The sequence below is a fragment of the Bombyx mori genome, chromosome 10, assembly GCF_030269925.1.
Source record: "Bombyx mori chromosome 10, ASM3026992v2".
NCBI lineage: Eukaryota > Metazoa > Arthropoda > Insecta > Lepidoptera > Bombycidae > Bombyx > Bombyx mori.
Window position 1 is genome coordinate 8,545,333 of NC_085116.1, and position 23,816 is coordinate 8,569,148.

The 23,816-nt window shown below is 36.0% G+C and overlaps 1 protein-coding gene across 1 annotated transcript in view; it reads left to right on the plus strand.

The window, feature by feature from the left end:
* Positions 1–1,833: 1,833 nt before the first annotated feature.
* The window catches only part of LOC692894 (notch-like protein), a 105,220-nt gene continuing 83,237 nt past the window's right edge, over positions 1,834–23,816 (plus strand). Inside the window, exons 1-11 of the mRNA XM_021347059.3 lie at positions 1,834–2,161; positions 16,156–16,217; positions 17,245–17,446; positions 17,548–17,652; positions 18,446–18,562; positions 19,156–19,287; positions 19,699–19,814; positions 20,075–20,324; positions 20,785–21,050; positions 21,685–22,420; positions 22,499–23,671. Coding sequence (XP_021202734.2) covers positions 16,161–16,217; positions 17,245–17,446; positions 17,548–17,652; positions 18,446–18,562; positions 19,156–19,287; positions 19,699–19,814; positions 20,075–20,324; positions 20,785–21,050; positions 21,685–22,420; positions 22,499–23,671 — 3,154 coding nt within the window. The 5' untranslated portion in view covers positions 1,834–2,161; positions 16,156–16,160. The remainder of the gene's footprint in view (positions 2,162–16,155; positions 16,218–17,244; positions 17,447–17,547; positions 17,653–18,445; positions 18,563–19,155; positions 19,288–19,698; positions 19,815–20,074; positions 20,325–20,784; positions 21,051–21,684; positions 22,421–22,498; positions 23,672–23,816) is intronic.

Here is a 23,816-nt window from a genome sequence, read left to right on the forward strand (position 1 = left end):
ATGGTATTTCAGGGTAATTCAAACTGAACATCATGTCCCAAAGTTGCTAAAAAAAACTTTTAAAATTATTGGAATCTCCACGAATACTAGAACCAATTCTGTTATTTATCTTCGTATTTCTTTCTCTTTTACACTCGTTGTAGAGAGTTAGCTATAGAGTTCTTCGCCACGGTCTGACTATTCAGACTGACTGACCAGATAAATGAAATACACACAATTAATGAATTTTGGTTTTCCACCACCAGCCTTGGTGGTAAAACCTTCCCCGAAGTCCAGTCAACTGTACAAAATTTTAGCATAATCTGCTGCGTAGACACATAGAGTTCAAGTATAGCAGATTATTTAAATATTTAAGAAAACAAATTAAATATATGACATTATATTATGTACATTGTATTTATATATAAATGTAAATATGTATTAGTGTACATATTTTTGTATGTATGTAGAATTAAATTTAATTAAAATCTAGCTATCATGTGTTTAGGATTCACACTTTTATTTACATTACAATATTATTTTAAACCTTTCTACTAGATTCAATATGTCATAATATGGTGTCTCTACAAAAGCGGTATTTGTAAGCAGATCTAGTGACTGGTTAATACGTCAGTTTATTGTATTATAGAAATCAGCAATTACCATCCAGACATTTTTTACTGTACAATTGGCTGAACAAGTTCTCTGCCCACATGATTTAAATGGCTACTGGATCCCATAGACACCACAACGTGAAATGCACCCCCACCTTGAGGCTTGGGATTGAATTCTCAAATGCATTATATTTTATAAACGCTTCAAACCGGAACGTATAACTGCTTCGCGGTAGAAACAGGAAGGACAGTGTCTATTAGCACGGGCTCACAAATACCGCGTACAGATATTTTCTTACTTTATTTCGAAGTTTGATTATATGGATATGAATTACCAGTGATGGCAATTGTGAAGGGAGTAAAAGTTGTTTCTTTATTGTTGAAACCTTCACAAAGCTTTAAAGCATAAAGCCCTCACGACTAATAAAATAAAAATATTTCCAATCTTTACTTTACTTTTTCGAGTCGTTTAGTATTTATTGTTGCTGTTATATTCTATTCAATTGAACATCGACGCCGACGCTGCCCCTTCGTACAATCGAATTGTAGAGCTATTACTACGATTGTATTTTTTCAATAGACTTACAAAAATAGATGTGGTCGTAATTGGTGATGAGAAAAAAAACGAAAAGCACTTATTGAACCCCGAGTCGGTGCGACTGCGCTCTCGAGCATGAGTTGTTAATAACCACACAGAAGCTGCGTTTTTATGCTGTAGAAATGAATTCATCAGCACGTATGTATGTATGTATGTATGTATGTACATATATCAACATCAACAATCGGTACAGCGTTCGATATTTTAATGATGGTAAACAATATTTATTCATATGGATTATATTGGTATCAACGAGCGAGGTTAAATATATTACTTTGTTTTGTAAAGAATAGTGATTATCTTATATTTTCAAGAACTCCATTTATGTAACAGTAAATGTGAATTGCAAAACATTAAGATCGATTACAGTATTGTGGTTTTGGAATAATGTAATCCACGAAAATTCACGTTTATTTCATTATGGCCAATGGTAAAACTGGTTTTGTTTCAATTGTTCTTGGCGTTTTAGTTTTTGGTATAGATCGGACAGGGCTTGCAAAAGCTTTCGACCGACGGGAAACACGTCCGAGGGTGAAGATGTGGCGGAGCGAGGGGCGCGAGAAGTCAGGCGGGTAGGGGAGAGGGGAGGTGCGGGGCGCTGCACTGCGCAACCTGCGCGGCCGCCGCCAAAGCCTGCGACTACGCGTTCAGTCATTGTCCGACCAACATTTCGGTCGCACATCCAACGTCGACCGGCTTTGTCGCTACCACAGTTGTCGTTCGAGTGTCCGCTGAACGAACGGTGAACTCTGATCTTTGGAGTATAGTTGTAGTGTTGAGTGATAGTGTGTTTTTAGCCATACAATTGCAAGTGTATTGCTAACAAGTATTACTATCGACGGTGTGTGGCGAATTCCTCGGAATTACCTAACGGCTGTTCGCCTGACAGCGAGGGAAGGCGGATCGTCGTTGCTATCGGGAGGAATGAGCCCCGTACATTACCGTTCCCGCACTCACCGATGATCTCAAGGTTGGTATTTCCTCAGCTATCGCTCCGCTTGTCTTCTGTCGTGTAGAGTGCAGTTGCACAACGACAACTATACACGACTTGACCCCACGATTGCGCTCGCATTTTACGTACACCTTGTTCTGATCTCATTACATTCATTTTCACTGACCAATACTGGCCAGCCGTTCACTTCCTTCTGTGCTGCAAAATTAACTTAAAATTGAATTATCATCAATGGAATATTCTAATTAGATTTTAAGTTATAACCTATTTTAAGTTTTTCCGTAGTTTTTGCTGACAATTTTTAATATAATATTGTATGTTATGTAATATTATATTGTATTAAAATACTGTATATAACAAATCAGTAATTCATAAAGGAAATATTTCACGATTAGCCTGATAGTTGTGTTATAAATTATAATTGTGAATGTCTATATCCTGTTTGACAGGGTCTACAAGACAAGCATTATAAAGCCAAGAAAATATTCTTTAAGCATCTAACGGTATACTGAAAGCAATATTTATTGTCGGTATGCTTTATTAAACTTGATTTGTGGAAAATTAAATATACAAAATTCTGAACTACCAAAAATTGGAGTTCTCATGAAGTTATCGATTTCGTAGTCACCGGTCATCGAGTCCTAAAAAAGATGGTTTAAGTACTGAAAAAGGAAATTTTAGTTAGTCATCAGATTGAAAGTCATGTCGGACAAAAAGTAGCCGGTTACGAAGCAGTTCTCAGTATGAAAAGGAGGGGTTATGTAACGTATGAGCTGGACCAGTTTATATTTTGTTAAAATTAATTTATACAAAATACTTGGAAGTCGTGTACATACTTTTGCATGTATCGATATTGCAAATTTTCTAGTCTTGACATCCCTAATTTGTGGCATGTGATGTCATTTTGTACTAGATTAAAAAGATACAATTAGTTGAAGATAGTTCTTCCCATTTGTTTCCATGTTAATAATCGCGGCCCTTTTCTTCAGTTTGTTGACTGTCTCTCTTTATGAGTAGACCTTCGGTAGAACTCAACTAGTTTGATGTTTATTATTCTGTTAGTATGTAAAAACAAGAAAATCTCTAATTATGATGGCGGTAAAGTTTTTGTAAGCGATGACCTTAAATTAAAACAAACGAAAACGTATAGGTAAAATTATGAAACGTATTGTTACAATTTTGTTATATCTATTTTATCATTTATACATGCTATGATATATTCCTTATTAAATCATATAAGCGATTTATGCCTTGACGAATTATGATTTCAGGAACCGATTTATTCGTGTCTTTATTTAAAAAAAATGTTCCGTGACAGGTGCTCCGGCCGTTATTCGATTAGAGTAATGGTTTGAGGCCAGAGAACTCGATATAAAAGCTTAAAAGCGTTTTGTTGTTGTAAAAATTTAGATTTCATTTGTCACTGAAATAAATGTAGGTATTTTGTAGCGTATGTTCCATGGGGAGTGCTCTGAGGAATTGTTGAGATGATACCGTCATCTCGTTTTTACCATCGCACCGCCCGCCACCGAAGTAGAGTTTATCCATACTACCTGGAGCCACTGCGGTCATCCACAGTGCGTTTCCAGAGGTCTTTTTTGCCACGTACCATCCTGCTATGGAATGAGCTCCCCTCCACGTTGTTTCCCGTGTGCTATGACATGTCCTTCTTCAAACGAGGCGTGTGGAGAGTATTAAGCGGTAGGCAGCGGCTTGGCTCTGCCTCTGGTATTGCTGAAGTCCATGGACGACGGTAACCACTCACCATCAGGTGGGTCGTATGCTCGTCTGCCTACAAGGGCAATAAAAAAATGTATGTATGTTTTCTACATTTTTTAAATGATCTTTGAAAGCAGATGTGTCTACTGCTAATGGATCGCAACTAGCCACTGTCGCTTAAGGACGTTGACAGGCATAAGGTCACCGTCGAGCAACTACCAAGTAATTCTAGTATTATATTATCGTGTTAGACGGCATGCACTCAGCAAACAAGGGGAGCTATTTACAGAGCGAGGTGATAAATGGCAAAAATGATTTCTAGAAATATTGATAAAACAGGAGGTTCCTTGAACTATACTTGAGATCTTTAGAACTTTATATCTCATGGTGGGTGGCGCATTTACGTTGTAGATGTCTATGGGCTCTGGCAACCACTTAACACCAGGTGGGCTGTGAGCTCGTCCACCCATCTAAGCAATAAAAATAAATAAAAAAAAGTACGGGTCAGAGCTTAGATAAATATTGAAAGGAAATAAATTACGAAAAACACTGTTTCGATAAAAAAAAATACATGAGTGCAATTCACACGTGGTAGAAGTGAAACCTTCCAAAATTAAAATACAATTATCCTAAACGTCTTAAGTATATGTAAAATTTTGTCATTAGGAAATAATTGTAAGGTAGCGCCCTCTGTTAATTGATATTTTAATTTCACGTATAATCCTAAATTAAAATTCACTACAAGAGCTTTCATACACACGTTAGTATTAAAAAATCTCACAGATGGCGCTGTATTAAATAGTATGTATATTTCTGTCTCATTCTTTGCTGGCTTCATCCTACACATTTTTGTATTTGTGTCTCTTACCTGTCGTTTTTTCCGTTGCATCCGGTTTGAAATCAGAACGAATCTAAAGAAGTATTCACTTCAAAAAAAAAATTAAATGCTAACTCGTACGAGCATTGTTTTTTAAGGGAAAATCATCATGCCGATCCGGATGCCGATAAATTAACAAAATTTATGTTCGAAAGCGTCCAGTTAAAAGTTGAAATTTAGTACGGTGTTAAATTTTTTTCTGTATTAAATATAAACAACTGAGTTTACAGATGACTATTATACATTTACAGAATTTGTTACAGTCCTAGTTCGTTGTTATAATTTTGCTCGGCTTGAATAATACACTTTGATGCTACTCGTAAAGAAAACATTAGAAAATATGTACAAAATCGGGAACAAATAACATGATCATCTAACCCTAAACAAGAATTCTCTTTATTCTGCGAATCGGAGACTGATATGCATACATATATACCTTTAAATGTGTATATGCATTTATAGATATTAAGCGCCCAGAAACTGACCAAGCCTCTTTCTCATACGAATATTACTCCCAAGTGAGAATCGAAACTATGCCTCTTGGACCAGCAGTCAAGGGCATTAACCACTGTGCCACCAAGTCAGTCAAATCTAATATATGTTTTATAAGCAATCATAAAAAGTTATCTGCTAGAGCTGCTAGATCGATGGTCATCTTAAACACATTCCTGAAAGAAAAAGAAAAAAAAACGCGTAACAAAAATTAGTCTAAAATATTTAAAAACCAATTTGAATAAAAAAATACATTTCATAGAATATTAACATAGTAACCAAACGTTAGCTCTGTATTTGTGAAACCAGGACAGGCAGTAATTACACGATAAACGTTTGAAACCAGCGAAAAGTCAGCCAAGGCAGTTCATTTGTAAGATGGTATTGTAGCTTTACTCAAACGAGTAGGTGTTCGAATATCTACAAAACGATAAGTGTGTGGGCAAAACTAATATATATTCAGACACCAATTGCTCAAGTAACGTTACATAGTTGAGGCGCTAAAATCACTGCGACACAAATGACGTGGTCGTTAGCCTTGGTTATTCTTTACTGTATTTGAATATTTAGTTGGAAATGTCACATTATTCTATATAGTCTAGTATTTAACGTGTTTGGAAACAATTCAATTGTTTCGATTTATGTGCTTCGTTAAAATGTAGGTAATTAGTAAAATAGTTGCTATGGTAGTTAATGTCTTGGAATCCAATGCATGTTTATACATCCTAGTGACACATCCTATATGAGAAAGTCTTCGAAGAGAATTCTATTCTTTGAAAACCTCTTTTTTCCTATAATATTATTCGGATGGGTTAATGTATGGTAGCCATTTTAAATTATAGTATACAAAGTTGGAAGCTCACCTGTTTAATATAAATCCAAGTTAAAAATACATTGATCCACTGTTATGTGTTTTTGTGTCACTTTTGGCTTCAGATGTTCACTGACGTAATCGAATAAGTTGTACAGCAATCTTTGTTCATTAGCAAATTCGAATTACTATGTAGCGTTTATGTGTTGATTATTGTTAACCAGACTTACTTTAGCATGAGTTGAAGAGACTGCACCCAACCGTGGCGGTAGTACCAAGGCCCCTTTGTTCTTAATGCAATCTATTCCCACACAGTATTTATTGTGAACAATGTACAGAGGAGTTTTTTTACCGTTTCGAAATATACACGATTCTTTAATTTACGTTCATTCGCACAGCGTACGTCCTGTAATAAAATATACAATTAGGTTGAGGCAACATAGACTTCATAAAGTAGACGGTGAAAGTGATGCACTCAATGTTTGCAAATTATGATTTAAAGTATGACTAAAATGATGCTACAGAATTGCAAAATTTAAATACCAATAGCAGTAGCTGCTTTGTTCTGCTATTTGCAGTTTTATTGTGTGGTTTTTGTTTTACAGGTAAATACGAATCCGTATAAATACGTTTCAAGTTGTTTTATATTTTATAATAATGAAATTTTATCGATAACGCCATATTTGTTTAATCCAGGTAGTAGTAAGACGTACCCTCGCACTCACACCTGTCGATTTCTTATTAGTCACTAATCCTCATATACTAAGTACGAGTATAAATTATTCATTTGTCATTTAAGCATCTATCACACGACAGATGTCAACTTACGTAGTTTTCAATGAAGTAACTATTATTGAAAGATATTAAATTTTATTGATAGGGCAAAATAGTTAATGGCTCGATGTGTGTACGCGTAAATGTCTCCAGTTTTAGTAAAGTCCCAGTTTTGTACGTTAGCAAGCTAACACATTGTCGAGCTAGTTGATTCTCGTTAATTTGACGAATGTGGTGCTCGTGCATGGTTCAACAGAAGTAAATAAAAAAAACGAATATGGTTAAAAGCGTCGTTTTTTCTCTGTACACGGACATCGTGCCCGTTCTACTTGTTCCCTCGAGTCAACATTTACATTAAGGATTATTTAATATTCGTGACACACCACCAGCACTCGGCGGTCGCGACGGTTAGTCGCCGTCACCGGAACTTGGTGCTGCATAAGCCACTGGCTCCTTCCACTTTAGTAAATGCTGCCATTGCCATATTTTGTTAGAAATTACTTTGTTATAAATGCCGTTGCTATCACTGCAAGGCGAATTATTTGTATTAAGGTGATGTCAGCAATTAAACAAAAAAAATTTAAGCAAAATTTATATTTCTGTATGAAAATTATTCGTTTATTTGGTACTTATTTAACTGTTAACGTAAAAGAAACGCTCGAGTGCTCCAGTGAATGTGCATATTCTCAGGCGAAGCATTATTCAAATGGCAACATTGTGAATTTCTTACCGTTGATTTGTACAGTATTTCAATTCAGTCAGTAGAACTGCATGTAGATGAATGTCTCATGTGAGCTAATGTTCAATACAATAGCACTATATAAATCCGCTATTATTGTTGAAACAGTTGGATTGTACCGCTAACATTACTACTGGTCCCGTTCTCAATGACACGCCCGACACGCCAATCGATTATTATCTACCAATGCAATTCTATTCTCGACCATCAGAAAGTAATTGTACCTACGCAACACCAACCCATAGCTTAAGGATCGATGTGTGATCGAGATCTATACTAATAATAAATCTACAGTGGTTTTTACGGATGTTCCGTTATAACTACTGAACAGTGTATCCCATTAACTTGAAACTTGGTATCCATGTAGAAAATACATGTACTTAATGGATAGGCTAATATTTATATGAGTGTTGGACTCCCTACACCAATTGCGGGGGCGTTAATGATGAGAATCTTTGTAGGGGTGAAAATAATAATGTTTATTTTAAATGCCCAGCGAAGCGGACGGACACAGCTATTATGAATATAATATGGTTTCTCGATAAACGAAAAAGAGAATTTTTGCGAAATCTAATTTTGAAGTCGTTATATCCTAAAGTACTTTACACGTAGTTTAGATTAACGTATCTAGGGACGCAATTTTGTTCACAAACGATAGCAAGGATGTATGAATAAAATTGTTGAATAAATATCGAAAACTGTAAAGACTTGTAAACTTGGGTATCCATTGGAAGAGTATGTAGGTAGTCCAGTCATACGTTTCGGTTTTAAGACTGGGATAGTGATTCTACATTACAATTGAAACTTTTAACATCCATCCAACGTGTCTCCATACACGTTATTATAACTGTGAATTTGCTAACACAAGAAGGATTATGAACTAGCTAAAATGTTCATAAAAAGTCTTCATTTGTTGGATTTCTAAGATGACCTTACAACAAGATTTCCGCAAATTCCACAAAAACGTATAAACTATTTTTCCTCATAGAATCATCGTATATTATAATTATTGTTTATTATCATGTTACAAGTCTGATATAATATTTAATTTACAAAGTTGCACAACATGAGATACATGTACAAGTCTTAAAGTGATAAAAATTTAAAGAAAATATTTAAATTGTTGACATTTAATTTAAGTCAACTCCTGAAGCTTATAGTATTAAATCTATTTAAGACTATTTAAGATTATTAAGTCTATTTTAACGAGTAGTAAACGATATTTATACAGGTTTAAAAATGCAGAAAATTGTAATATTAATGAATAAAAGCAATAAAAATCTAATTGAAATATTATTTTCCTTTCAAAGGCCACGTCAGTTGTCCCGCTAAATTATGAGTAAGAAAAATTTCCCAGGAAATCGCTACTTATGTACAGCAGTCACGTCAGTTTTATTTTTTCTAGACGGCAAGCATCCGCCAATATATTGAGTTATTGATTTTTAGTTATTCAATAAAACTAAATTAATTACCCATTCTATGAACGTTTATGTGTCCATGGAGCATAATGTGATGTACTGGACGATTCGAGTCTACTAGTACGTCTAGTGAATGAAAGACGGAATTTATATTATTATTTATTAGGCCGAGAGAAGTCGAAGAATAATATAAAATAAGCATATACACATTATTATAGTTTCCATGGTATTTTGAAAGCTTCAACTCTAAATTTCTCACATTAGTAACGGCTAATGATGTTGCAAATATTGTCAGTGAAGTGAATTCAATTCTTTATGAGATCGCGTTACAATTCATGTGATGGATTCAAAACATTTTAATATTCAAACAAAGCATTATCTCGATAGGCCGCCAGACCTAAAGCTTTTTTAATGCTTAAATCACAATTGGAATAATAGTATTAAATTATTACTGAAGACCGCGTTCAAATTAAGTAGGCACGATTGTTTTGTATAATTTACATAATGATGGGTTTATTGAATTGACTTGTATAAATTGATCATTTTCAACGGGCCCTTTATGTTAGTGATATATTGTGAAAGCAGCAGCAGAATTTTTAAATTAAGACCAGGTCTAAGTCTTAAATGGTTTAACGGCTCTCGTAATCCTTCAAACCAGAAAGCATGATCGCTTTGCGACAGAAATGAGCTGGGTAGTGGTACCTGCAGGTGCGGGTTTATAATTCACCCTTAGAGCGGGAAAAAAATTTAGAACCGCCTAAAATAAATGTAATTTATCACGTAAGGCTTTATATTAGGCCGGAAATCAATGAGTAAAGTAGGGATGTTCATGTACATACGGCATAATTGTGACCTTAATGAGTCAGCTCAATGACACTGTGATAAACATGTGTTTTTGTTACAGGCTCATGTTATAATTTATGTAACATCTCGTTTGCTATGTCAGTACAGGTGTCGATGTTTTATAGCTATAATAATATGCTTTATTATCGCTTCGTACTGTACTTTCAGTTGTAGGTGGGTTATGAGGTATAGCATACAATAAAGACTGGGGAATAATTCCCAAGAGAGAAACCGGCATGTGGGCATTGTTCGCAGCCTACTTTCCGTGTAAGCGAAGTGTGCAGCGGCATCGAGCGAACGCGACGTGAAAGTGAATGGCGCAACGCGAACATGCTCGCATGGACTCGTGGACGCGTTTTACGGGCGATTTGATACCACATTCGCACACGCGAGTATTTTTATATCGGAGTACGTACAAACGGACAGCTCATGACGTAAGACCCATTACTGAAGCTCTGCAGTGATATCGGACCTGTGGGTGGATTTATCCATTGGTAAAGTGTGAGTGCTAAGTCTGAGTTTTTTTTACGAATACATAATCTCTGCTTCTTTATAAAGCAAGTTATTTTAGAGTATTCATTTAATTAATTAACTGAAGCCTAAGATCTGGTCAGAGGATCTTAAATGATAATAATTGTATGTCCGATTATTTAAAAAAACTGCGGCCCTAGTCAGTTTCGAATTCCCTAAAATGCGCCTGTATTTTTTGTTAATTTTTATTTATTTATTTTTTACTGTCTAGGTGGGTGGAGGAGCTCACGGCTCACCTGGTGTTAAATGGTTACCGGAGCCTATATACATCTAAATAGAAATAGATAATAGAAGAAATAGACAAGGTGCTAGTACCTACCCGTGCGGACTCACAAGAGGTCCTACCACCTGCAACACTGTTTTGCCGTCAACCAATATGATCTTATATGTATATATGTAAAAATATATTTGTTGTATGTTTTCAGACGAACTAAAGTGATTAGTGTTTTGATATAAAAAAATACCAAGAAAATATTAAAATTCTGTTTAAGTATCCGTAAAGTATATTTATAATTAAATAAAATTTGTTGTATTTTTATTAGTTAAATAATAAAGCGTGGAACTTTGATTTTGAATTTAACATTTCTTAACGATATTTAAAAATACCATGCCAAACTAATGGCGAGTCTCTACGAGGCCGTTTCACCTGTGTGAAAACCTGCACTGTATAATGTGTAAGAATTAACAATGGCAATCTTCTGACTTGCATTTATTGCGTTTATTACCCTAATAATAATTACTTGTAGGATCTTATGTAAGTTTCTGTGTATGGTTAAGTGACATCAATACTATACTTTAATATTATAAAGCCGAAGAGTTTGTTTGTTTGAAAGTGCTAATCTCAGGAATTACAGGTTCGATTTGAAAAATTCTTTCAGAGTTAGATAGCCCATTTACTGAGGAAGGCTATAAGCTATATAACATGACGACATAAGATAAGATAAGAGCTCCAATAAAGAATGTTTCAAAATCGAGGTTTAAACAGCTCCTTAGCATTCTATAATTCAAAAATATTTTCTTTCTACGTAAATGAAGTGGGGGGTAAAATTTAGCGTTATGCCAAAGTAACTATTCCACGCGGACGGAGTCGCGGGCAAAAACTAGTATTATAATAATTATTATAATTAATACCTATGTACAACATTTTTGAGTGGCGGTCACGCACCGGAAAATGTAGCGTGGGTAGACCTCTTACAAGTGGACCCACGACCCATTGAGGTCCGCGGGGATCCGCTGGATGCAGGCAGCGCAAGACCGGTCGTTGTGGCGAGTTTTGGTGGAGGGCTAAGTCCGGCAGTGGACGTCCGTGAGCTGAAATATAGAAGACAAGCGGCTCGCTCCGGCTTCGCTCGGGTCTCTAACAAAAATTTCAACGATATTTGCCGTTGTTTTATTATTTTAAATAAAAGAACACTTATTGCGGCATAACTATAATAGTTAGACGTATGCTGTCGTGTCACTTTTTGTAAATAATCATGTGTTCTACAAAGTTGTAGTACATTATTTTATTCTATCATCAATAGTTTTCGCAGGGCGCGCGATGTAAAAAATATTTTAGGTAATTTTTTGACACCTTGGGTTACATTGTTGGAGATTTAGTAAAGATCCCTCATTTTTTTCAAAAAAGATTATAGCCTATGTCACTCGGGAATAGTGTAGCTTCCAAACAGTGAAAGAATTTTTCAAATCGGATCCGTAGTTTCAGAGCCTATTCAATACAAACAAACAAACAAATCTTTCCTCTTTATAATATTAGTATAGATAGATAGACGATAGATAAAAGATAGATGTACAATAGTTTGCTAATGTATCAATGAGCATGAAACGAAAGAAATAAATGAAACCTAAAAAGATTCAAAACTACAAATCAATAAACATTTAAAATCTAATCAGAAGCAAACGAAACGATTAATCGGAATGAGGACAAGTGTTCTTTTGCAGCACGTAAAATAACTTTATTAGTTATAGCTATTGCATGGGCTTCGTGCACGTTTGAACCATTACCGAGACGTTTAGATAAAGATTACAAAATGCGGGTTTAAATGTTAACGGACAAGAAGTTTTATTTTGTATTAACGTAAAGACAATATTTGAACGTTTACAGAAATTACGGTAATTTTTTCTGTTAATTGAAGAAAACTGTCATTAATTTCTTAATTTACTGGGAGTAGGCTGCTCATGAGCATCATGAGATCAATTTTGAAACCTGAGAAGTAAGATTAAGGTTTTTTTTTATTCCTTTGTTTGTTTAGATAGACGAGTTCACGCCTTTTATTAAGTGTTAGCACGTGTATCCGTTAGTTGCATTACAAAAGCTATCCTCTCATCTCGGAATGAAAATTGAATACGCGGACTCGTTTTAGTAAATTGGTGCCCAACTAGTTTGATATGACTGAAACCACCAGGTCTTTAATTTATGCTTTAAAAAAATATTGCTTAGGTGGGTGGAGCGCATTGCCCCCCTGGTGTTAAGTGGTTACTGGAGCCCATAGACATCTATAGCGTAAATGCGCCACCCACCTTGAGATATAAGTTCTAAGGTCTCGGTATAGTTACAACAGCTGCCCCACCCTTCAAACCGAAACGCATTACTGCTTCACGGCAGAAATAGGCGGGGCGGTGGTACCTGTACCTACCCGTGCGGTACTCACAAGAGGTCCTACCACCAGTAATTACGCAAATTATAATTTTGCGGGTTTGATTTTTATTACATGATGTTATTCCTTCACTGTGGGAGTCAATCGTGAACATTTGTTAAGTCATATTTCATTAGAAAAAATTGTACCCGCCTGTGGGATTCGAACACCGTTGCATCGCTAGATTCGAATGCACCGGACGTTTTATCCTTTAGAGCACGACGACTACAAATGTAATCTTAAATTATTACTGGGATCTTCTGTCAAGCATATCCTTCCAAGGTACCTGCGCCTTCAGATGTTAAGCCTATATTGTAGTTTATTTCTGAGATCACTTAAAAAGGAGACGATGTTTATTGTAATAAATTAAATGTATTGAACATTAATTGTAAGTATTTAGACTAAAATAGATACCAGCATTTTAGTAAGTAAAGTAGACGATCAATGTATGACTCAATATCAAAGGTGTCCAACGGCAGCTAAATGCTTTGATCTGACAAACTACTGTTATTGTTTATGTGAATACCCCTCCTCATTTTAAGATCTAAGCATGAAATAGCGACAGTGTAAAAAACGGATACAATAATTTTGAGATCCTTAAAAGAAAAGCAAGTAGGCACAGTTTGAAGAAAGATTCAAAAATCTTATAGATTTTAGTGAGTACAACAATTTAAGAATCCATTTCAAATTCAAATGGAAATAATCAAAAAATTAATCCAATTCTAATCAAAACGATAATGGTAGTGAAACTCATCGCTAATAGACTAATTATGTCAGTGACGTAATGAATATATGAAAAAATATTGGTTTATATTACTCATAGTTCGATTATAAAAATAGTTTCTAATTATTTCGTTAATGCTGTTAGCACTTCTAAACCGTACTACGGATTTTAATAATATTTGTATCATTTAATCATACTTTCTTCCGGACGATTTATCTAACATACATGCAAATTATATTCACGGAATCTATGTTCTGGATACCAGTTAATGAAATTACCTAGAAGAAATCGGCGTATGAAAAATGACACGCAAATGAAGTATAATAATATGAAATATAATGAAGACTCTTAGCTCGATATTTTTTATGAAGCCAAAGTAATATAAAAATTAAAATAATAATAAGTAAGCTCTATATAAATTTGTAAAGTAGGTAGGTGTTAGTTAGGTAGATTCTCGATTCTTTCAGACAAAGAGAATATCTTCTGCCAAGCAAGTGTCCCGTCGTCATAGTGTGAATAGCCCCTTAGATCAACATCGGATAGGTAGGGAAAAAAAGCGAGTGAAATTTCTCGGTAGAACGATAGTTCGAATATTCATATTCGGAATTTTTATATATGCGAGTTTATCTTGAAAATGTCGTTACCGCGATTCAGGCATCTTTCAAATATCTTCTATTCTATGATAGCTACCGCTATATGATACATCCGTGCAAAGCCTAGGCAGGCAGGTTAGTAGTTGCATATAAATTAATAATACGTTACCTTTCTTAAATAAACACAAGTACTTATATAGAAAAAACAGATACGCTTAGAATTTGTCTTTACGCGTAGCAAATTGATTATTGTAGTAGACTAATGAAATCACTGCTATTTTGCAATTCATGGATTTCCTACTATTGGCATTTCCTATTATGCTCAACAGAATACTCGCAATTATTGCACGCAATTAAATTAAAAACAACAAGAGAAAATCTGTAGCGTTAAATTTTCAATTGTATTAATTTCGGGGCTACATGCATTATTAATAAACATTTAACGGGTTCTTACCACGACTTTCGAACAGAGAGTTAGAAGTGCAACCTACCCCATAGATACAACCTACTGAGTTTTTCGCCGGATCTTATTAGTGGGTCGCGATTCCGATCCGGGGGTAGGTTCAGCGAAGTATCACTCTTGCTAAGGGCGAGTGTTAGAAATTGTCTGCCTGCCTGAGTACGTGAGCTCAACAGGCTCACCTACCCGATCGTGCCAAGCTGGAATAGCTCCTTAGGCTATCAGCGGCTAGATAAGGGAAAAAAAGCGCCCGCAGGATTAAGTAGTACAGCCAACGAAGGTTGGATTGTTCATTTTGCTTTCTTGTCTCGAGCCATCAGGTGGAGGCACTCACTTCACTACATCTAAAGGTTCCAGTAATGACAAATAATACGGTGATTAGATATCAGGTTTAAGTAATGCGAAAAAATAGTACATTGTGCACCAAGGGAGAAAAGTTGGACATTTCCTCCTGCGTGTAAAATGTAAAAAACACGCTGCAGGAAATGTCCAACTTTTCTCCCGCGGCGCACATACTACGCGGTGTCATCAGACAGTTCTTATTCAATTAGTAGTTTTTATTTATAAATTAAGAAACAGTTAAATTGTTTTTTATGAGTAAGGGGGGGCTCCCCCCTACCCCCGGCCAGGGCTTCGCCCCTGGACCCCGGCTCGGTACTCCACGAACTTTCGGCCTGGTAGGAGAAAAATAATATTTGGAAACCATTATAAAATGACGTTATATCTTATTACGTTTCATCTATCTGTCTATATAAATGTTTGTATGCACATATGTACATACATGTGGTCTCTATACGTTTCTAAATCTTTTTGAATTATGATGAAACGTGCTGCAGTTGTTGTTGGCAGTTCTAGAGAAGGTTTATGTTCTAGTTTTGTCGACGTATGATGTGGGGAGTACTTTCAAGAAATCGATGTTTTTCATACGATTAGCGGAGCGTGACTGGGCTTCACTAGTGTTTTATAAAAAAACATTTCGTTGGAGCACGTATGAGTAAATGATCATTAATTAATTACTCAATGCACTTAGTTTGTTGTGTATCCATAGCGCTTGGCTTGAAAAAAATCGAGTCAATCAATAAATCTTTTGAAAGGAAACCCACAGATTTTTTTTAGTTTTACTTTCACATAGCTATAAATTTGGTCGCTTCATATTATTTAAGTGAAGTTAACTTTTTTGTTAATTTTCAACTAAATTGACTTGTAAAGTATGCGAAAGGAGGGGGTCCTCGATTTGCTTGTAGGTATTTTTATGTTTGCTACTTCGAAATTTCGTCATTTATAAACCGGTTTGGAGGACTCATTTTATTATGTACATATTTAATAGTTTCAGATTGTCATTTGTTTTGTATTTTGGTTTTTAATCAAAATTAATAAATTTCTCTTTTGTTCCAGAGACCATGTATATAGACAGTCTACCGCTCGTGGTTTGGACGCTCTTAGTCACAACGACACATGTGAGTTAAATTTAGAATTTGATAATACCTAGTAGTTAGTTATTATTGAAATAAACTATTTGCCGTACGTTTGTTTAAAAAGTATCTACTATAGTATTAAATAATTTATTGAATATTTGTTTATCAACATTCTCCAACAAATAAACTCTTTAATTTTATATAAAAACTTTACGGAACTTATTACCTTTCTTTCTTTTCTTGCTGTCGATGATAGAAAATTAGGATAGCCAATTGATTTTAATTGGTTACCGACGCCCATGATCACCGCTAGTGCCGGGGTACAGCCAGACCGCTACTAGTCGTCCTCTATATTGCTTTAATATAGAAGATATATTTTAAATATTTCTTCCAAAAAGTATATTTGAAAAGAAACATGTCATAGTACTGAATACTACGGGGCGAATCATGGCAGAGTTCAAAAGTATGGAGAATAAATGACGAGGTAACCGTTATCCTATCTTTGATGGATACTTGCTCAAAATAGTTTTGAAGTTCACGGTGACATTTATGAATAAACCTAATATTTCAAATACTTTAATGATTTGTGTTTTCTGTATATGAGTCGTCTATTATCAAAGGTGGCAATCTGTGCATTTGGACAAAAAAAATTTATTGATATGTCAATACAGATTGATTTGAATATAATCGTCTCCTTCAAAGAATACGGTTCAAAACCTGCATTAAATAAAGGTTAATAGTTAACCTGTTATTTATCTAAGATGTCGTTCCGAAGAGTTTTGTGACTGCCGATGGAATACAAAGTCAATAATTCGTTTTTCTGATTTACCAATCATTGTCCAAAAGTCAGATTGCCGCCTTTGATAATAGTCGACTCACTTGTTCAGAATAGTTTTGAAGTTCACGGTGACCTTTGTGAATAAACCTAATATTTCAAATACTTTAATGATTAGTGTTTTCTGTATGTATATATAGGTAAACAGCAATGTTATCTTGGTGTCAATATTGATGGCCAAAGTTTTACGCAAATTTCTGGGTTGTATTACACTGCATTCTCTTTGATTCTCAGGTAGCGACACAAAGCCAGTATGGAATAGGCTTAGGAATAAAACGAGAAGTATTTTTCTTAAATTTAGAAGACGGCTACTTTGGTTGTCAAGTTAACGAATCAACACAAATTTTGCAATTATATGAACTATCGAAACTATGCGACGGTGTTACGGATTGTTACAAAGGCTCTGATGAGTTGAAGTCGGAGTTAAAATGTTCAGGTGAGAGCTTTTAGACTTTTTAGTTTCAGTCTGCCTGTTGAGTTTCATTGTTAAATTCAAATAAACAGCAAGAAATTTTTAATATGCCGTTTTTGTTAAAGACGATTGTACCAAAGAAGATGGCGCCCAGTGTGTGAACGGTGCCTGTCTAAACGGTGTGTGCCATTGTAATGACGGTTTCGGCGGCTGCAACTGCCAAGACCCCGGTAAGTAATTTTTACTTAGTTTCTCGTCGGATCTTCTCAGTTGCTCGCAATTCCGATCCGATGGTAGACTGCTCTTGCTAGGGCTAGTGTTAGCAAATTGTCTCAGGTTGAACCCCTGATCTCACCTAGCATACCTAGATCGCGTACCTGGAATAGCCCCTTAGGCTACCAACGAATAGACCGGAAAAAACAATGTCAAATAATACATAATTAGACCGTATTTGTATAATTGATTTCGATAGCCGCTTTAAAAAAAAAATCTAATGAGATAGGTACTTAACAAGTGCTCACGATTGACTTCCACGGTGAAGGAATAACATCGTGAAATGAAAATAAAAAAACCCCGCAAAATTATAATTTGCGTAATTACTGGTGGTAGGACCTCTTGTGAGTACCGCACGGGTAGGTACAGGTACCACCACCCTGCCTATTTCTGCCGTGAAGCAGTAATATCTTTCAGTTTGAAGGGTGGGGCAGGCGTTGTACCTATACTGAGAACTTAAAACTCATATTTCAAGGTGGGTGGTGGCAGTAGATGTCTATGGGCTCTAGAAACCACTTAACACCAGGTGGGCTGTGAGCTCGTCCAACCAGCTAAGCAATAAAAAAATAAAAATAAAAATTTAAATCGATACTTTGACATCATAAATTAAGAAGTGTGGTAGCATTCAGGTTGTATTGTCTATCGCCTTATCTAACAGTCCGTCCGTTCACTGGGTACAGACTATTAGATACTATCTCTATCTCGCGGGAACATTTCATTTTTTGTTAATTTTGTAAATTTTTTTCACAGATATAAATGAATGCAAAGACAGGCCCTGTGATGTTTTTGCACACTGTACAAACACCGTCGGCAGTTTTCAATGTTCTTGCTTTCCCGGTTATGAGGGCGACGGTTTTACTTGCAGAGGTAAGTTAGATTTATTCGACTTTAAAAGAATTTCGTGTCGAAATTGTAACTAATAAAAATATTTATATAGGAGCGTGCAACTGCGATTTCATATAGGTCGTAATATATTTATTATTATTGAAGAAATTAAATGAAACAAGAACTAGAAGTTAGCCAAAGTTTGTCTTAAAGCGCCACTGAACTGCATACGAATCGTATCAGCCATTGTGGAGTGTATTAATTTTAATAATTTTGATTCGGTTTCATTTGATTTGGTTTCATTTTGTTTGTTTATGTTTTTTAGTCATTCTGATAAATTGTAATTTTAATTTTATTGTAATTTGATTTAGATGTTATATAATTGTGTGTGAAATTTTATGGGCTTAAGTGGCCTGAAATAAACGAATTTCATTTAATTTCATTCATTATGCATAAACTGATAAAATAAGAAAATCAATTCTTTTAATACACGTTTTAGCCTTTAGTCTTGTTATTTATCAAAAAAATATTATTTATTTATTAAAAATTAGCCTATTTATTAAAAATAAATTTTGTACTTTAGTATATTCGTTTTAACATTTTGAACAGAATAATAAAATGTAATGGTTTTATAGATATAAACGAATGTGAAGACCCGGCTATAGCATCTCGTTGTGTTGAAAACGCGGAATGCTGTAATCTGCCAGCTCACTTTATCTGCAAATGCAACCGTGGCTTTGAAGGCGACGGCGAAGAAGAATGCAGAGGTAAATTTTGGATGAAAAATAAATAAATAAAAGATGTGTGGTGTCGTGGGACACCGGATAGGAACGAAGTTCCTTATTATATAATAAAAATATTAATTTTAAATTTTTTTCGAGGTATAAAGAAAATAATTATTCGTGTATACATTTTTTACTATGATTTTTTTATTGATAAAAAAAAACTACTTTACAAAGTTATCAACTTTATTTTATTGACAATGATTTATAAAAAATATATAATGATAATATACAAAGAAAAAGCTATTTATATGAATAATAATAATAGCCATCATACTAAGACTATAAATAAATAATAAAAAATTTACGTTACGGACGTTCTTTCCCGGTTAGGGTATCCCACCGCATCCGCTCCGCGGTAAGCTATGTTTTTTCTAACAAATTACATGTTTTTAGATATCGATGAATGTCGTCGACCTGGTGCTTGTGGAACGCATGCAATTTGTCGTAATTATCCTGGAAACTACACGTGCTCATGTCAAGCCGGCTACACTGGGAATCCATTCGATGGTGTACGTAATTCCTTTCGATTGTAATGTTTTTGTTAGTTTACTACTTTAACTTTATTCACAAAAAAATAATTCCTGTTGCGTTCCAAGAAATTTTATATTAATGTTTCGCGGAGAAGATATCTTAATAGACAGTTATAGTAAGACAATTTTTTCAAGTATAGGTATTTGTGGTATGGTATCTCTCACTATGTTAATTAAGATCGCTAAGTAGCTCTTGTGTTATCTATTGAAGCCCACTTACCACTTTTCTTATTTATTAGTGCGTTGATGTTGATGAATGCATCAATGAATCAACGTGTGGCGAAGTGGCCATTTGTCGCAACATAGACGGCGGCTACGAGTGCAGCTGTCCACCTGGCTACGAAGGCGATCCACGAGTCGCATGTCATGATCATGACGAGTGCGCTCGCGCTGCCTGCGGTCGCGGTGCTTTGTGTGAAAATCTTCCGGGAGCATACCGCTGCGTCTGCCCGCCAGGTTTTGATGGAAACCCCGATGTTCTCTGTTCCGGTAAGCTTAGCATCGTTACACGGCACTGGTGTGACGTCGCTATTTTATTCAGTGTGGACTAACGCTTCTTGACATTGTCTTTCGAGTGAAACGCGCTGAATCTAACTATTCGCGCTCAAACTACCGTTGAAAGACGCGCGGTAGCCTCACGCTTCTACTAATGTAACCAACTTTAACACTAATGAAATTAAAACCTTTGAACAGAGATGTCATTTTCAGCGACAGTCCACCTCGCTATCGTCGACCTTGAACAACTTCGGCGACTTTCGTTTTCATACTATCGTTTCGGTGAATCGTTTGGAAAGAAATGTTTCTTCTTCTGTTTCTTCCTGCTCACTATCGTCTGTGTGTCTTTGTTTTCTTCTTCGTAGTGGCTGTTCGTGTACGTATTGGATTTGATATACATAGATCCGCTTGCCAGCGGTATATTGAACTTGTCGTGCGTTGTTTGTTACACCAGACGTGGATGAATGTAAGAGTAGCGAGACTGTGTGCGGTGCACATGCTGTCTGCACGAACACGGCAGGCAGCTATGTGTGCACTTGCGCGCCTGAATACACCGGAGACGCATACGCGCAAGATGGTTGCCTGGACTTGGACGAATGTCAGACGCTAGAGAAGCCGTGTGGAACAAATGCTATTTGTGAAAACTCTGCGCCAGGCTACAATTGCGTCTGTCCTCAAGGATTCGCAGCACAACCAGACCCTCAAATTGCATGTGAACAGGTAAAATATGTAAAACTATATTTTTTATCAATTACGCCAGTAGTTCAATCGTGATGCAATAGTAATTTTGACTTAAACATAGTACAATAAACTCATAATACTTCATATATTAGGAGATAGGTATTGCGTACTAGATTAAAATATTTAAGAACATATAAACTTACTGATATAAGGCTAACTTCAATACCATGTTGAATACACCGGTTTTCGATCGGTTACCGAAGTCAAGCAATATCGGGCGTGGTCATTACTTGGATGGGTAACCGCCTGGGAACATTACGTGATGCTGCCTCTTTTTAAGTTCTGGTTTGGCTGTGCCCCTGGCCCATACCCATGAACGATGGTGGTGACCACCCAGGTGGGCCGCAAGCTCGACTGTCAACAATGTCAGTAAAAAGCCGGATGTATTACAAAGTTGTCATGCGTTCCTGATGCAAGTGTGGCATACCTAACCGTTAAAAAAGAAATGGGTCATAGAATTTATACTGTGGTATGTATGGGCTCCGACAAAGTTTTAATTTTAGACAGCTTTTAAGCTTGAAGAACAAATAAATGAAATGACGGTTTTCGTTAAAAATTCAATGATTTCCGTTTTAGTTTGAATCGTTAATTCCAACGTTAATTATTATTTTAGGTTGACGTCAATATTCTGTGCAAATCAAACTTTGATTGCACTAATAATGCCGAGTGTATTGATCATCAATGTTTCTGCAAGGAAGGCTTCAATGCCAAGGGCTCCATCTGCGAAGACGTTGATGAGTGTTCAAATAATAAATCAGTATGCGGTGAAAATGCTTTATGTATTAATATTCCCGGGGGCTACAATTGCCAATGTGCTGCGGGATTTGTTGGATCTCCGCCAAAGATTGGATGTCGTGCCCCTTGTGAAGATGTTAAATGTGGAAAACATGCTTATTGTAAGCCTGATGGAATGGAGGCGTATTGTGTTTGTGAAGATGGATGGACATTTAATCCCCATGATATAGCAGCTGGTTGTATTGATTTAGACGAATGCGACATATCACTGGGTCCAGTAGGCCGCTGTGGAAAAAATGCCATTTGCTCAAACACTCCTGGAAGTTTTTCATGTAATTGTCCCGAAGGATATACTGGTGATGCATACAAACAGTGTTCAGATATTGATGAATGTCAATTAGAAGGAGCATGTGGCTTAGGAGCCGATTGTTTGAATCGAGATGGATCTTATAGTTGCGAATGTCCCGACGGTACTATACCAGATCCAGACCCACACATACGATGCGCTGAAATTCTTGCTTGCAAAGGAGACAAGGACTGTCCTGGAAATGCAGTATGTGATTCTAATGCTAGGTGTTTGTGCCCCGAGCCCAATATCGGAAATGATTGCCGACGTAAGTATTCTTTTTTAATTGCTATTCCGCATTTATGCATACATATTTGTCAATTTAATATTTATATTTTTTTAACAGATCCTTGTGAATCTCTGCAATGTGGCACTAATTCAGAGTGCTTATTAAGTGATCAAGAAGCCCAATGTACTTGCAAGAGTGGATTCACAGGTGATCCATCTTCACTACTAGGGTGTCAGGATATGAATGAGTGTGATGAAAAACCATGCGGCGTAGGTGCTGTCTGTAAAAATCTACCAGGACGTTTTCAATGTGAATGTCCTGCGACGTTCACTGGAAATCCATACGTTGAAGGATGTAATCCTGGTAAAATACTAAGCGAGTGTAGCAACTTAAATCCTTGTCCAGAAGGTGAACAATGTATTTTACATGATGGTGGAAATGTTTGTATTTGCCCTCAAGGATTCACACGTAATTCTGAAACTGGATTATGTGAAGATATTAACGAATGTGTTCAACACGGACGTTCTCCATGTGGTTTAAATGCTATTTGTAAAAATCTACCTGGAAGCTATGAATGTAAATGTCCTCAGGATTATAGTGGTAACCCATATAAAATTTGCGAGCTTTGTGATGACATTTCATGCCAGTGTCAACCACCATATAAAATGATAGACGGAAGCTGTGTTCTTTCTGGTTGCGGTAAAGATAATAAATGTGGTACAGGCGCAGAATGCATTGTAATTTCTGATGAAGTTAGTTATTGTGCATGTCCAGCCGGTTACACGCAGACCAGTGACAGTACTTGTGAAGACATTAATGAATGCACCTCAGGCACACCTGTATGTGGATTTGGGGCAGAATGTATAAATACCGTGGGCTCTTTTGAATGTAAATGTCCTCCCGGATATAGTAAAGACAAGATCGAAGGACACTGTTCATTAAACCAAAAACGATGCATTAGTGATTCCGATTGTTTCCCTAACGAAAAATGCGTTCAACCAGGTAAATGTATGTGCCCTCCGCCGTTTTATTTAGATGTCACAGATGGGCAAAAGTGCAAAAGTCCTTGCGAACGTTTTACTTGTGGTATTAACGCTAAATGCACTCCAAGTGATCCACCGCGTTGCATGTGTATGGCTGGTTATGAAGGCGATCCTTACACCGGTTGCACGAAAAGAAACGAATGTCACAGTTCTCCTTGCGCATACGGAGCTATTTGTCATGATCAAAAAGGGGGTTATAAATGCGATTGTCCACCGAATATGATCGGAGATCCATACAGGAGTGGATGTGAGTATTTATTAATCTTTTATTTTTTGTATCAGCTTGAAATTATTTAAGTTAAATATTAATTTAAGACTTTTAAATTGCTAATAATAAGATATTATATTTCTGGAAACGATATTTAAATTGATTTTTTTAATATTTGCTTGGT